Source organism: Strigops habroptila, chromosome Z, assembly GCF_004027225.2.
Source record: "Strigops habroptila isolate Jane chromosome Z, bStrHab1.2.pri, whole genome shotgun sequence".
In the NCBI taxonomy this organism is placed as follows: Eukaryota; Metazoa; Chordata; class Aves; order Psittaciformes; family Psittacidae; genus Strigops; species Strigops habroptila.
In genome coordinates, this window is record NC_044302.2 from 24,211,229 (window position 1) to 24,228,203 (window position 16,975).

At 35.3% G+C, this 16,975-nt stretch overlaps 1 protein-coding gene across 4 annotated transcripts in view; it reads right to left on the reverse strand.

Moving 5' to 3' along the window:
- The window catches only part of SLF1 (SMC5-SMC6 complex localization factor 1), a 34,508-nt gene that overhangs the window by 15,446 nt on the left and 2,087 nt on the right, over positions 1–16,975 (reverse strand). For 3 of the 4 annotated variants that reach the window (XM_030471440.1, XM_030471439.1, XM_030471441.1), the window contains 8 exons: positions 15,807–16,050; positions 13,508–13,670; positions 9,642–9,773; positions 8,148–8,201; positions 4,053–4,211; positions 3,319–3,485; positions 1,767–1,904; positions 909–1,074 (listed from right to left, as the gene is read on the reverse strand). In XM_030471440.1, the coding sequence (XP_030327300.1) occupies positions 909–1,074; positions 1,767–1,904; positions 3,319–3,485; positions 4,053–4,211; positions 8,148–8,201; positions 9,642–9,773; positions 13,508–13,670; positions 15,807–16,050 (1,223 nt within the window). The remainder of the gene's footprint in view (positions 1–908; positions 1,075–1,766; positions 1,905–3,318; positions 3,486–4,052; positions 4,212–8,147; positions 8,202–9,641; positions 9,774–13,507; positions 13,671–15,806; positions 16,051–16,975) is intronic. The other variant, XM_030471442.1, reaches the window with a different exon arrangement.

A 16,975-nucleotide genomic window follows, 5' to 3' on the forward strand; every position in this document is an offset into this window, starting at 1 on the left:
CTCAAAAAAGGTAGGAGGTCTGGCTAGGTAACATGAGTGAAGCTCTCATTATGTGTAATCTTTCTTCTTTCTTAACATAATGAAGAACTACTAGGTATTATATTAAAAGTGCTTTTTTCTCTGGAATACTTCATTTTCTATTGTTGTTCTGTTATTGTATTGAAAAAATGAATGAAGTACCTATTTATTCTGTGCTTTCACAATAATTTAAAAGAGAACGCAGAGAGAGCAGTAAGTTTGTATTTTATGTGAGAATCTAGAAGTCAAAGATGTTTAACAAGGCCTCTAGCTTCTGAAAAGAAAGAGGTGGTATGCAGGACACTCAGTTTCTTTCAGGTCAACGTCCTGCTGGTCAGCAGGTCACAGAACTGCAATTAAGTTGCCTTCAATCCCGTTTTCCTGAAAAGACCTAGGGAAGATACCAAATGAAACTAAGGGACTTGGAAAGAAAACTGGGGCATTTATTAAAATAAAATAACGCATATCTGCAGAAAACAGAAAAAAAACCCCAAAGTTAATTTTGTCAGCTATCACCTTCCAACATTTCCTGAATACAATCACTGTAAAATGATAATCACCTCTGCCGTTACACCTTATTGTTTGACAGGATGTGTTAAGTTGGTGTCCCTAATGACTACAGTAATACCTGCTGGCAAGGGCATGTGAACATCTGAATGCAGCCAACAAGCTACTCATGATTCGTTTCTTCTCTACAGATCAATATGAGAATCTTATGGATCAATTCATTTCCTTTAGTGGAGCAAAAACCAGCATGCTTCACAACAAAAGGCAGCTATAACAAGCAGCTGTGATACTTACACAAAATTCCTCACAAAGGAACGAACAAAGGAATGCCTTTTTAAAAAATGTCAGTCTTCATTATTTTAAAGCATAAAATTCATACTCACATCATTTTGTCTGTTCAATTCTCTATGGGAAAGTATGACCCAATCTGCTAAAATATTTATGTTTTTGGTAAAAAGCACTGAGGTTTCACTTCCCAGCCAAAAGGTCTTCAGAAGAACTGTCTGTGGCCTGACTTGCTGATGCTGTGAATTGGTCCCTTCAAGCAAACTGAAAAAAAAAGTGAAAAAACCTAAATCTTTATGCTGCTTTGATTACTGTAGTTACCAGACAGAAACGCTGCCTTCTGTCAAAACACACACAGGTTTGGCAATTTTTAAGTGTGGAAAGATCAGACTCAATTCCTGATGAATAGTAAGTAAAATAATGATGACTATTACAGTCAGACTGAAGGAATTCTAACATTGTGCTAATATTACATAAAGTAAAGGCTGCATTTACTGTATAAAGGCAGAGCAAAACCAAGACTTGTTTTATACTTGATAAACTAAGGAAAGATAATTGTCTCACTGGCAAAAGAGAAAGGTTAATTGAATAAGAAAAGAAAAAATCAGTATGTTCAAAATGCTGCTTGTCTACCTTAAAGAATGAATACCAAAGCATTGCAAAGCTAAAAATACAACCTTATGAGCAAAATGAAATGCTTACTGAAACTTGTAATATAGTGAAATAATAGGGTGGTAAAAGTTAGAGACCTTAAGTCATGATTATGAAAAAACCTATACAAATTACAATAAGCATATTAAGAATTGAAAAATACAAAAGGAAATACTAAACTGCCATCTCTGTAGAACATTATCTTATTAGGAATATACAAAAATCAGGATGTAACCTGCTGTAGATACAGAAATGCATATGAAATTGTGAAAAGTAATAAGAACGTATTATCCTATAAAACCTACCTTTTTGTCAGATATTCTACTTCAGATTTTACTAACTCAAAGAAAAACTTCAATAATCGTTTGTGAACTATCCTCTGTTCATCTCTTCCCCCTGAAACTGGGACTGCATGACAAATGGTTTTGCAATAAAGGCAAGACCTGAAAAATAAACACCAAAAATCCATTTGTATAACAGGAATCATAGTCTGATCTATCTGCTAAAATTGACTTTTGACAATTCTGACAAGGAAATATCTTGCTCCCTAGCAACATTCATAATTTTAAAGCCTAACTTTCTGGTTTTAAAGCTGTATAAAAAAAAACCCCAACATAAAAAAGAAAAGTTTGTGACTGGGACTTTTTGTTGTAGTTTAAGATTTTTTATTATAGTCTAAACTTTTATAGTCTAAATAATTTAACCATATTTAATTATTCTGTCTCTACCTGAGGTACTGCACAATTACTGAACTTAACAGGACTTCTTTAAAATCTTTTAATTACAAGGTAATCTGGTAATATTTTATAGACACTGTAACATCCCACAAAGCTTAGTTCAGATAACAGTTTACACATACTATTTGACAGAACCAGTTTCACAATTTGTGATCAAGTCTAATGATAAACATGATGGAGATAATTTTGAAGTCAAGTGTGAACACATTTTTTTGGCTACTGGAACACATTTTTTTGAGTACTGGAACCACCAGGTAAACAACTACCAGGTATTCATATTCTGCAAGTAAGTACTAAAAGATAAAATACCTCATCTAAGTGATAAATTCTCCCCCATTCCATGTGACATGCTCCTAATAAAAACTATTAAATGTCCAATTACAGTGATTCAATGCCCTTCAAGACCACAGACATGCTTACAATCACACACATTCATATATCTGTAATCACAGTTGCATCAAAATATTTAGTTTTTACTTAACATTTTATGACAGTATTAAGACGAGGTACCATTTCCCTTCCAAATGTACAAAAGAATTAATTTCTACTGATGTAAATCACAAAAAGTGATTTCTCAAGCTAAAGGATAGACGATCTACCCAAACAGCTCCCATGTACTGAGCAAGTCTTGTATTTGTCAGTGTATAGAATATAATCAGACTTCCTGAACAAGACGGCAAAGTTTATGAGTAAATCAAAACAAAACATGAAGTTTCATATTTGGTAAGACAAGACTGGAATTTGCTTTGTAACTGCAGCTGTATGTGTGTGTGTATATATATATACACACACATACATAAACACCACAACAGCAGTAATACATAGATTACTATAATTCCTGGAAAGCTTAAATTAAAATAAATCATTTTTTAAAAAGGAAGGAGGATGAGAAAATGTACTTCTTTTCCAAGAAAACTCCCCTCTGCCTCTGAGCTAACACTTACTGAACCATGAAGTGAAAGGTCCAGATCTCAGTTACAATTCTAGACCTTCAAATTCTGTTAACTTTTCCTGGTGAAAATGTGACTTTAATACAATAGAATTTCAACTCTCCCCCCCATTCCAGAATTTGGAGTAAAATAACAACTATTGCATCCAACACCTCATTAATCTCTCTTACCTTACAAGCATCTCTATCAAGGACCATGTGCCTTTCTTACAGACAGGACACTGAAGAAGTTCCAAATAATACTTTAACATAGATGGGGACTTCCAAGGGGGATCATGTTGAAGAACAAGGTACAAAATGTGATGAAGCTTAGCATAAAATAATGCATCAGTATTTCCCTTTAATAAAATGTGAAAATATTATTGACTCCATACTGGCCAAGGATCCTCAATCACTAAGAGTTTATATATTTTCTTTATTTCTTAAAATCCCAGATGACCAAATTTAATCAGTGAAGTAATACACAATTTAATGCATAACTACAGCAGCAAAATTCTGAGTTTACAAAAAAAAGGAAGGGAAGAAAGAGAGCTTGCTCTAGTGTGATATTCTAGCTGAGCGTATCACTGCTTAGAACAAACCTTCTCCTCAATTGTGCTCTCTATATGTGGCCTACTAGGTCAAAAAAAAAAAGTCACAGAAGTGCTGTTTTTAAAAGCAACAAAAAACATTATGGGACAATTCTTCCACAATTTTAGAGCACTACATTCATACAGTTTGTAAATAATAATTTAAAAGAAATCCTTAAGTATTAAATTCTTCCCTTTTTAACACACACTGATGAACACAAAGTGAAGGATAAATACATCACTAAAAATCCCACTAACTACTGTATTAGAAGCAAAGATCATAGTACTTCAATTTCTTGCTTTTATATTTATAACACTTTAGTGTTCATCTCTCACCAATAGGACATATTGTAGAAGAGAATGAATAAGTTGCACAGGAGGTGTAGAGTACTTTTGACTAGCAGCAAGTTCTGTGATTATATCAGGAAATAAATACTCTTCAACTAATCCCTCAAGTATATACCATGCGCCTCTGGACGGGTCAGTATTTTTCACCTAGGAATGAGATAACTTTGTAAGTAAAAGAACAACTTAATAAAAACACATAAAACTAAAACCAATAGCAACAACAAACAAAAACACCTTACAAGAACTAACAAGAAATCTCTACAGAAAATGTTGGTAATATAATAAAACAGGGAGAAGATTATAAATTAAACCCGAAATACCACTTATTCCCTGATCCAACAAGTTGTTGTCATCTAGAAAGGCCTTTGCTCTTACTGAACCAGGCTTTCATTGAAAAGACAGCAGGTTCCAGAATGTGCTTCTCTTCTTAGGAGACCTGGATACATCTACCCTTCTTAAAAACAAAATAGAATGCACACACTCAATAACTTGTCTATAATTTAGTCTGGAAGGGTATGCAAGGGAGCATTAGAATTTCCAAAAGTGCAGACTATCTCCCACAGTATATGGCTGGGGCACTAAAACAATTAGTACCACTGAACAGCTTCTGAACAGCACTGAAGTTAGAGAAAAATGTAAAATCATGAAATACATCATCTACGAGTACACACTATAAAACCATAAACCATGTAACTGTTTATCTCCCTAGTTCTCCTATTCCCATTTAGTGTGTCAGAGAAGCAGCTAATGCTACAGATAGCACAGGTATTGATCCTAGTGGATTTCAAAGCTCTGAAGACCATCTTAATGGCACAAGTATTCCTTCTTATTCTCTGCCACTCATGACAGCAAAACACTTAACTCTGCAAGCTTTCAGAGGACCCAGAAGGGTCTAATGGCTTTCATTAAATGCTGTATCTGCCCTGCAATTTCCCTGTTATTGTCTGTACTCTCAGCTCTCCAAACCTTTATTTCCACAGATTAATGACAGGAAAGAGGAGTTATTGAGTATCTCAGCTACGTTGTTATTTAATTCTTTCCTCCAGCAAGGTATTGCTATTTCTAGTCCACGTTCAAGCTGAAGCTGAGATGTACATACCAGTCACAACCATGCTGCTAACAGAAGCACAGTTTCCCTCTGCCTGATAAATTTCTGTTTTGAAATCCAGCTGTTTTGTTTGACCACACTGCCTGAAGCTCTGGTAAATTCCAAGAAACTGGGCTAGGAAATCACCACTCAGAGAAGCAGTCAGGACTGGACCGCTGGGAGTTAAACAGTTATATAAATTTATTGTTGCTTTTGACCCTGATAACTTGTAGACTTTGTGATCCCTGCCAAAAAACCTGGCTCCTAACGTACATTAGATAAAGGTACTCAACACATCCTAACCAATTGTTTTAAAATTAGTTTAAAATTTAAATTAACACAGATTTTGAATCAAATTGTGGTTTTCAGGTCTGCGGAGTACACTGCTGTTGGTGAGATTGTTTCCAAAAATGTTTCACTAATAAATTAAAAACATTAGTAGCTCAGTTCAAACCTGAAAAATCTTCTGAAGGAAATTATAATCTTAGTTAAAGCACAGCTAAAGTCTCAGCAAATGAGCTCCACCTTAGCACAAGACATTTAGTTTCTCTGCAAATGTTTAATTTCTCAGTTTCCTAAGGTATGCCATTGTTACATTAACAATAAATAAAGCTGCTCATCTAGACAATTTTCTTTTAATCAAGTCTCTGTGCATCTGGCATTTGCAACTCACATTTATTTCAATTTTCTTGTTCATATATGTACTATTAAAATCTTCACATTATTTCCCCTTGGCAATAATGGTCGCATTCATACTTTTGTAATGTTAATGATATGCAAACAGCACATCTAAAGTGCAATCATAAACTGTTTAATAGCAAAGAACAACTTCCCTGTTGCCTGGATTTAAGATGTCTGAAGATGACTCAGTATATTGTGCACATACAAGCATGTTACTACTGGCCCTCATCTGGTGATTGTACCAGCAGCCGTCTTTTTATGTTGTGATTGAAACTTGTATCTCTTGAAAATTCTAGCACTAGAACAAACAGCAGCATCGATGCATTATTTGGAAAGTACACCGAGACAAAGCTATTTTGGGAGAGTGTGAGGCCTTTTGCATTACATTCAAGTTAAGGAGAAATCGGAGAACCGGTTTTCAGTTTATTAGTATGGGGGAAGGAAGGAAGGTAGAAAACTGAGGTCATGAACTTTATTCAGTATCAGGTGACACCTATTGTAGGGCCTTAATATTCAGTAAGCTGTACATAGCTGCCTTGGCTCACATTCTGGCTGATGAGGAACTAGCAGTTTCTTGTGAAGCACTGCTGGTACAACCATGAAAACTTTAGCAGAAACAAATCAAAAACAAAGGTCCATGAACAAGTAAGTTGTGGTTTATATAGCACAATGTGGAAGAGAAGCTAACAAAAGAGAAATATTTTAGGGAAGATAATAGATAACAGAACACTCAAATGAGTTAAGCCTTCCTAGCAGATGCAAACTGAGATGACTGAACATCGTATGTAGTTCTAGTCTATTAATTTGGTTTGCAGGTTTTATTTTACTTCAGTAATATTACTGGAAATGTTTCTTGGAGCTGTTTTTAAAAGCCATTAACATACTGCTTATAAAAGACCCATATAAGACGCAAAGACTAGCAATGGATATTCCACAAAGCAATAAATGCCAGTGGCAGGTCATGTATAAGAAAAGTCTTTAATTAGTCTTAAAATTTCCAAACAAAAAAATTCCACTATTATTAAAAGTATAGAATAACAATTTCAACTTACATGTGTTAAGAAACTAAAGGGGTCTTTCCACCATAAATTCAATAAACTAAACATTAACCTTAAATTTCAATACAAATCTGTTCAGGTACAAATCTGTTCAGTAACAGAAATGCACACAGCATTCTGCCCATTAATGGCAGCACTGGATGACAAAGGCATTTTAGTGCTCATGTTTTAAAAATATTTTTCTCTTCCCTTTCTTACTGTGTTAACAGAAAGAAATTAGGTGAAAAGAGATTTATGTGAAGCCTGAGAGCTCATTTTCTCAGACTACGACCTCATTATACATGACATAACTATTTATGTAGGACAGCTTATGAAGTTACCAAATCTTCATCTACCAAGAAACACAGGAAACTATTTAAGTGTTTCCTATTTTAACTTTTAAATAACACAAGTTACCACATAAAGTACAGTAGCTCATTGGTACTATGTATAATGCTTTTTAAGTACTAAGAGGTAATGCAGCAACATTATTTAAACTTTTATGATTAGTACTATAGATAGAAAAGGAAAATTTTGAAAAGTATTTACTTAGATATAACAAAGACTTAATAACACCTGTCGCTGACCTGTACCCCTGATTTATGGCATTTATTTGGCTTAATGAGAAGAAAAACGAGAAATTAACTCAATAGCACACACACACAAAAAAAAAAGGAACTAAGTCAAAGTAACTGTGAAAACAGAGCTGTAAAACATAATGTATTCTGCTTGCAATCTCTGCTTCAGTAGACCTTGAAACCTGCATGATGATGTTTAAGGCTCATGCTGTAAAAGCTACTGTTTTTTGTCTACCATGAGACAACCTTCAGTTAGTCTGTCCCTACTAGCAAAACGAGGTGGGAACTGCAAAACGTTGTGTATACTTTCTCTTTACGTTACCACATAAATATAGCGCTTGAAGAATTTAAGATGCTCTAAATCACTTTAGGGCATTTTGCTGCTTCTAACATTAACAGGTAAGGTTCTCTTAACTAACAGGGTTAAAGAGTTTCTTTGTAATAAAAGGGACAGTACTGAAAGTGTTGTCAGAACAAGCAACATTAAAGATGGGATCAACTAGGTTGGAAAAGACCTTTAAGATCATCAAGTCCATCATTCCAATGATGCTTTTTAACTCTTCAATAATTTTATTAGAGTTTTGGATAAAAAATATTTAAAAATGTTTCTTTGATAGCTGTTTTCTCACTGAAAATATATTTGCCTAATTTAATAATAAATTCAATATATGCAACATGACCTCTCTGTGACAATACTTACCTCTAGGCAGCACTTGTCCAGGTGGTCTTTTTGAGCAAACCTGTGCTGAACAGCCTGTAAAACAGGATAAAGTCAATCTACCAATAAACATATTCAATAAATACTGTATAAAGTTCCCAAAATGACAACTTTTGTTAAACACAGTTCAAGCAAAATATTCAACAAAGCAATCTATTTCTATTTATCTTTTTAATATTTGGATGGTGAAGTCTAAAAGGAAAATAATATGGGCGTTTTTTCCACCCATTTTTCCTGTTATTCTCTGTTTCTTGTTTATGAGGTTGCTCAGTAAGGACAGTTTTACTAGATTTGGTCCACTTGACCACCTTAAAAAATGTTAAGTGTTTTCAGTTTTTCTGTGGCAAAATGCAAACTTTGGATTCCTCAAGTTGCCTAGATATGGCAGGAGGTGTAAAAACGTGTTACTATTATTGCTGCATATAGTTAATGGCCTAGTGGTACAATCTTTCTAATACATGCTAGCAAAAAAGTCTTTTAAGAGAGATTGTCTTGACGATTATATTTACTCCATCTGCAAATGCAAACTACATAACAGTTTGAGGGAAAGATGATCTGATAATAACTGCACTTGTGTGCAGTATACATGAAGAGTCAACATACAAGATACGTGTAGTATACATGAAGAGTAAACAATAATTCAAAGCTAATATTTTAAAGGTCTGGAGGGCCTATAGTCATGATAAAATGTCTCCGAATAAAAGATGTATCATTTGAAGGTGTACAGATTTAAGCAGCACGAGTCTTCTATTTGTTAATCTTCTGTTTAAACATTGTGTACATTGAGGAGTTGAAAATTCTGATTCTTTTGCTACTAAGAACTTAACATACATAGAGTACCTGATTTTGCCATCACAAAATCATACAGTGCTTCATGTAAGCAAGCTCTTAAAAAAGTACACCACCATCTGTATCACTGTAACTTAAAGAAATAATATATCCTAACTCAAATTATTCTGTCTTTTTAGATATGAAATAGTGGTTTTAATTACTAATGCAGCATGTTTATCAGAATTAGATATCTGACATTAAGACAAAGAAGTGCATTTAGCTCTACCTTTTGCTTGTTATAAAAAACATTCATATTAATCAACAAAATACTTGCTCTAGAATATGGTTAGTTTTACATATGTGTTAGTGCAATTTGGCTAAATAACAGCAAAGTCCTAGAAAACCTGTAATCCAAAGACATTTTGTTGAACAATATTTGCTACTTACCTCACATATTACACCATGATTTCAAGTAGTCCACAATGTCTTTCACACATCCATACCTATCAATTACCACTACTAAATTATAATTCAACTAATGGTAGATGTAGTAAATATGGGATTATAAAACATTGTAGGTTAAAAGGCATTATTACTATTTCAAAAGATGTAAAATATCTACTTTATTCACTCTGCATTGTAATGACAGATAAATTTAATAGTATGCATTTTATGCTAAGAAAGCATTAATTGCTTGTTACTTACTGCAGCAAAATACATATGTTTTATAACGGCATTTTTCATTTCAGCAAGCTGCATGTTCGACATGATTTTGTCTCCTTCTTGCGCAGCCGGGAAATGGTCCATTCTAATATCTTTGGTATTTTGTATCTCATTCTGTGCAGAACAAAAAAATACTTTTAGTTTCAAAGCTAATGCTCTAAACTAGCTCTTATGTGCAAAGTCTTTCTACATATTCTATTCTAAACCCTTGTCTATGTGTGCTGATGTAATTGTTCAAGGCTCTACGTTATGTGCCAGTTAAACAGGTGGTGGTTTGGAAACAAACCACTGATGTTGTAGGAGGTTATAGCATATTAATGATAAACACCAGCTTCCCCAGAATTAGTCTTCCTGACTTTAACTCTGACCCAAACCCTGCGGCTGAAACAAGAGCTGTGTTTCCATAATGGATTCTTTCTTGGAACTTCTCAAAAACTAAAAATGAAGCCTGCACATTTTTAATTAGTTGAAAATGTAGTAAGGATTTTTTAAGACATTGTTTCATCAATTTGACTATGACCATGCATTCATTTGATAAAGGCCACTACAATAAAATCTTTTCAGTTCTTGCCTATAAGCCTGAGGTAAGTTAGTAATTCAAAATTTTAAAAGTTTAGGGTTTTTTTTGTTTGTTTGTTCTTGAGGGGGTTTTGTGGGTTGGTTTTGGGTTTTTTTTTTTTTTTTTCAATAATTTATTCTTTAAGTCCACCTATTGTTTCCAGCTATCTCACCAGCACTGGAACAAGGATGTATTTCTCAAACTGGTTTCCAACTCATTCTGAAAAGACTCTTTGTAAAACCCTTAGATAATTTTTGTAGTAAAAAATAACTATAAAAACATTTTAAAGTTATTTCAGGGTATGAGGACAATACATTTCACTAAGAGTTTCAATGTATGCTTTTCATCAAAGATACACAGACTAAGAACAAAACACCATTTTTGTTTTAGGCAAACACACATGTAACTACAAAATCAGCCTCCTCCTGCAGTGTGATGACTTAAGAATGTAGATATAAGGAAAGTGCTCCCTTTGGCCACAGTATTGATGAGAAGAGGTGTGGAAGCTTTGGGGTAGCATGCCTTCTTATTCAAACACCTACATCTGATGGGTGGATCAAGTATGAGAAATATGAGAAATGATAGTAGGCAAAAAACCACAGTAGTGCGTGCAATGGGAAGATGCAAGCCATAAACAGTTTATACTTCTAAGTTTTCAAGATAAAATTTCAAACACTGCATGTTTCATCCTGTTTTCAGATTTTTCCTTAAATTTAAGATTCACACCAATATATATATCTCAATAAATAATTCAAACAAAAAGTATGTGGCATGTGCCTAACTGTGTTTCTTAACAAATACTGCGTTTGTTGCACATTACAGGAGAATTAAGTATTTTTGGTAACTTGAAAAGATTAATAGCTTTTGATGAGCCAGAGACAAATGAACTCTGATGCATAAATCTTTACCTCTTGTGGTACTTTCTTCACATTATTTTCAACATGCTTAGAAAAACACTCAATTTACAGTACCATCTTGGCAAAATTTTATGAATTCCAGCATGCATTCAACAAAGCATTTAAAGTCTCTTTTTTGAGACCAGCTCCCTAGAATCATGTGTTTTAATATCTTGAACCAATAAATTTGACATCTTGTAGGATCAGATCATTAATGGCAATCCCACAGAGCATTTTAACACTACAGAGTTATGACATTGAGATTATAAGAACAGATACAGAAACATAAAGATGAAGCAAAGATTTGGTTCAAAAGAAAAAAGATCACAGCAAGAGTAGTCTGAACATCAGTGCAGTTACACTGAGAAAAAGAATATAACACTGTTCTGCTGAATTCAGCATCTGGATATATATGTGGTTGTTTAGGGGAGGAAGAGGTGTATTTACATTTGCTAGAAGTAGCAGTCAAATAGCAGGACTACAAATTTACAAACTTGGAACATTCTAATGCATTATGTGCCCAAGTACTACTGGAAGGGAGAGAAAATGAGCATGTCCATAACATTTTTTGACAAAGCATAATACATTTGGACAAGTGCTGTGATTTGTTTGCTTATGTTTTATTCTTTTCCTTTTGAGACTGGGAGTCTTGGCAGTTTTCTGAGTTCTTTAGAGGCATTTAAATAGAGAGCAATGCTCTCTTGGCCTCTGAGGTGAGTTACTTTAATGAAATCTAAGGAAGAAAGATACGTGCAAGTTAATGGACTGGTTAAGATGGAAGCCTGGGAGGAATTCAGGGTGCATAGCAAGAAACACTTTATTCTCAGAGATCAATAAAAGGAGAATCAGACATAAAAACTTCACACTCATTCCTCTATTAAATGTAAATGTCTGTCTTAGCTGAAAGGTGTAATAGAGAACAGTTTCCCTGAACAAGTTTCATTAAGGGAGTAAGCACTAGACTGAGATTCCATGTTGATGTGTATTTTATTCAGGGTGTAAACATCAAGACCTTTCAACTCTTTTCTCACCCTTTTGATACAGCTTTGCTGCTCTTTAAAGAGCAAAGTATATGCGTTGATCTGAAGAATCCAAAGGATTTTCAAATAAGTAGGTTTCTCTGACTAGCAAACAGTTTTAGCTCCTACTTGCTTGCAAAGGTAGTATTTTCACTTAGCAGTTGACTAAAATCATTCCACAGTCTAAGGAACTACCAGATTAAAAGAATCTTCTGAGGCCTCAGTATTTTGACCTGGAACTACTGAAAGAAGTTCCAGATAGTTCATCTGGTGAGCAAACACATATGAATCATGAGGCACCTCTCTCAGGGGAAACAGCAAGAAAAAATTCTTGTTCCAATGAATTCCATACATACGGGAAAATTCACTCAACAGTGACATGTCCCCTCAAGGTTTAAGATGGAAAAATGAATGGGAAATAAGCTGCTTTTCTTGCTCTGGCATGTCTTTTGCATCACTGCAAATTCAACTCCTGATCCAACCTTGGAGCTAAATGGTAAATCTAACACTCTGAACCAGTTGATACTGCACTGGGTTCTTCATCTGGCTTAGCCATTCCAGTAAAAAAACTTCACCTCTGGAATGATGACTTTTAGTGTGGCTTCTCTCTTCAAATAAGGTCCATCCAGGACCTCATGTCTTAGTGGACCTGATGACATACTGTCTCATGTTATAAAGTTATAGTTAAAGAGGGACTTTGAAGAATCATCCTCTATCAACCAAGAAATACAGAGCTTGCATTCTCAAGAATTTTAACTTCTAACTAAAGAAAGAGAAAGAATTTTTGTCATGAATAGCAACAGGTTTTCCGACATGCAAAGACACAAACTTGAATCTAGTGAACAAAGCAGGAGCCAAAGAAGAACATGAAGAGGAGGAAGAAAAAAATATATTCTTCCTGGGTGTCATTTCCTCTGGTTGGCCAGTTCCCCAGGACTGCGCCTGGACAGCTTCTGAATATTGCCAACGATGGAGACTCCACAGTCTCTTTAAGCAACCTGTTCCAATGCTCCCCCACCCTCATAGTAAAAACCCAAGTGTTTCCTGACTTTCAGACAGAACCTCCTATGCTTCAGTTTGTGCCTATTGCCTCTTGTGCTGTCACAGGCCACCACAGATGACAGCCTGGCTGTCTTCCTTCACACTCCCTTCAGGTACTCATACACATTCATCAGCCTTCCTTCGCCTTGGGTAAACAGTCCCAGAATCAGAATGTTTTGTTACCTTGAATTAAATTGCAAAACATTCAGGCTGACCATTGTCAATGCCATTAATCTACCATTAATGTCACATTAAATAATCAGTAAACATGACATAAATTGCTAACAGTGACAATAAAAACCTAATTTTAGGTATGTTTTTTAATTTACTTACCTCAAAAATGTAATGTCCTAGATATTGCACAGGGTAGTAATGAGCTTCAGAACGACATTTTTTGCTTTGCGTAGGAAAAAATTTATTATTGACGAAAATATGAGTTATATTGTGCTCTGCACTTTGCGATGAACATATGGCTGCCCTTCCAGCTTGAAGAACTCTAAATAAACATATTCAGAAAGATGCTTACTGCATTATATTAATACCACCTAAAGCTACATTCACAAACTAGAAGCATGCAAGTAGAAAAGAGTCCTAGATGCACGGCACTGCCCAACCTTCAGTAGAGCACTTAATAGCCTTCAGGAAAGGAAAGAACCCTTTCTTCCTTAACAATTTAAAGCTATCAATTAAAATCAATGTACACCTCCTACATAGCTCATAGAAAGCTGTGCATTTTTTCACAGACCAAATTTGGTGACAGCAGCTATGATTTATTGCATTATGTTCCCCACAATGATGACAGTCTTTCAATTAAGTTTTGCAATAAATTTAGCGGTTTACCAAAACCAGAACACTGCTTTTCTAACTGTAACATATTTACACAATGCAAATATGGTATTTTTGCTTCATTTTGGAGTCATTTAACAGCATTTGGTGCTGTCCTATATCACAAATAGAAAACAGGTTTGTCTTTGAGACACCATTACACATAAGTTTCTCTAGAGTTGTTCTGCTGCAACTGTTCCTATCGTTCAGAGACGATGAGAGACAAAAAGAGAAAAAAAAAAAAGAAAAAAAGATGGTGGAAGAAATAAGGTCTTTTGACATGCTGGATATATACAATCCAGGTATGTCACGAAAATTATGCTGGTCTTGCACACTTACCCATCCAACAGCTAGGGACTAAAGGCAGGAAGGTCACAGAAGGAGGGAAAAAGGCAGAGTTTTGTTATATGCTAGAGAAAAAAGTGTCATTAAAAAAGCTATAATGACTTTTATGACTGAAAACAGACCTTGCTGGAGACAAAAAAAGTAACTACCTTTCAGTGGTTTCTGACCGAGTAAAAGGATCTCCATGTTGATATATGGGAAAAAAATTACTTCCATAAAACTGCCTGTTCACCTGTCTTGCTGATCTAGTTCCTGTTAACGATTATCTCCATTGCGAACAGAGCTGTGCAAGACAGCATTTCAACAATGTTATCATGAAGATCTGCATAAACAGTTTTTACGGAAAAAAAACCAGCATCTTTCACAAGTGTAGCAGGATGTGTGCCTCCTTCCACTACACAGCACACAGTAAACTCTTCTGCTCAGCGAAGAATATAGCGTACTTAGAATGTCTTCAGTTGGCAAAATCAAAAGACAGTATCTTCAGCTACACCTCACTTTGTCTTCATGAAATAGACGGATGGCACTCTGTGATGCAGCACGCAGGCCCATACCATGATGAACCGGACAAACTGCACTTCCCTTCTTGCCCCTTTATCTGTGGCATTCCCAGACCTGAGTATTCGTAACTGGAATTTCTACAGAGGGAGAGTAGCACAGTTTCTGCTCCTGCAGTGAATATAAAGCTCTAAGACAGTGTACCAGAAGCAAATGTTACTTATTATGCTCTGTTTGCAGTTCAATGTAGCATTCAAACCATGGAACCCTGACATGTAGGGAAGAGTATGGGGCGTGCATTGAGGGGAGGAAAGCAGTCCCAGAATTCTTGCACTTCAGTTGTTTTCCTTTTCTCTGCTTTTCCTTTATACTTCTGTCCCTTCCCTTCTGATCCATCTCTATTTACCTCTATTTACGTAACATCATAAACATCCATTACCGTACAAACTTGGTCTTCAGAACTACAAGAAGCTGTTACATAAATGTGACACAGCAAACTATCAGGTCAGTCATAGTGTGGCCCAGATCTGTCACACACAGTTCACAGCTGGCTCAGGTCACCCACCCAAGTGAAATTACTTATCCTGTTCTAGCTACTCTTTGAATGTAACATCCATACAAAATAAGCAGTTACTCATAAAAACACATAAGCCTATTTATCTTGCCTCATGAAGAAAGTTTCTGTAAGCAGTTTCTTTAAGACGCAAACATATGTGAATGTGTGTTATTTTTGACACTATACTGAAAGTAAGCAAGAAAAGCAGAGATGTTACAGATTTAAAGTCATTTTATTATAAAAAGTATGGAAGTATATTAGTGTATGTGTAGCGAAAACAATTCAGAGTTTAAAAAGCTGGAGGTTGTTATGGACCAAATTAACTGGGATAGAAGAACAGAAATGTGTTCAAGCATACAATAAGTGTTCCATCGTTCATTATTTAAGCTTTAAGGCATATCCTCCTACCTTCTGATAGATGCCATTTGTTTATCACCTTCCTTAACGTGCAGGACAACTTTCCATCTGTGGAAGGCCCCTGGAGCACCAGAGCGTGTCAGTTCTTCGCGCCATCTTTTAGGTGCAGATTGCATTTGAGGTGAATAATGGGTGCCTTTTTCAATTTCGTATCCCCATTCGTACGTTGTTTCATCAAGCCATCTGCCACTTTCAGCACTATTAATTATGTACTCTTTAGTTAGTATCCACTTTCCTAAAAAGCAAATGAACTGTCAACTACAAAAGATTTTTTGTTCAGACAAATGGCAATCAACTGAAGATCTAATATAAAATTAACTTCAACCTTTCTTACACAAGTAAATGCTGGAATTATAAGTACCATTTCTAGAACTTCTTCCTACTACAAGAGTTCTCCTCTTCACACTTCAGAATTACAATGCCACTGAAACTGTTTGTTTTGTTTTCTTTTAAGGATGAGGTACCTTTTTACCTTCCTAGATAAAATACTTGTTCATCTCAAAAATCTGCAAGTGGAATTTTTCAGCTTCCCAGACTTTGTCCTTAAGACTTCCACAGAACCTTACTTAACCCTTTATTTTTAATACTATTTGACACTTTTACAAATGTACTAGAATGTAGTAAAATGAGAAAATACTTGATCACCAACGATGAAAAACAGGAACAAAGGTTTTAGCATGTAAGCTGTTTCTTTTATATACTCTTAATATTACTTGTACTGCGAGTGTAGTGAATACCAATATTAGGGGAATACAGTTTTAGACTTTTGTCTTTCCCCTTTCTTCTTTTCACATCCTTTTCTCTCATCCCTTGGCTCCACCTCCTCCGCCTCTCCTCTTTCATCTGCCACACGTATGCTTTTGATACGGTATGTAATGATCTCCCCCTTTTTCTCTGTCTCTCTCTTCTTACAGGTTCAGGTCAGGAGCTGTGGTTAGTACCCTGCTCCTGTATTGAACCACTATCTACAGAAGATACTGTAAGAAAAATTGACTTAAATTGTGTGAACCTAATTGGTTTCACAGAACAGCAGGCTTGACTGGCAAAATGTCTCAGTGCAGGAGCACAGATGGTACTTCTACATAACCTAGCATAGGTATCAGTAGACTTGTGACTGGAAAAGATATGCTGAGAGCTACCTGTATGTTAAAACCACTTTC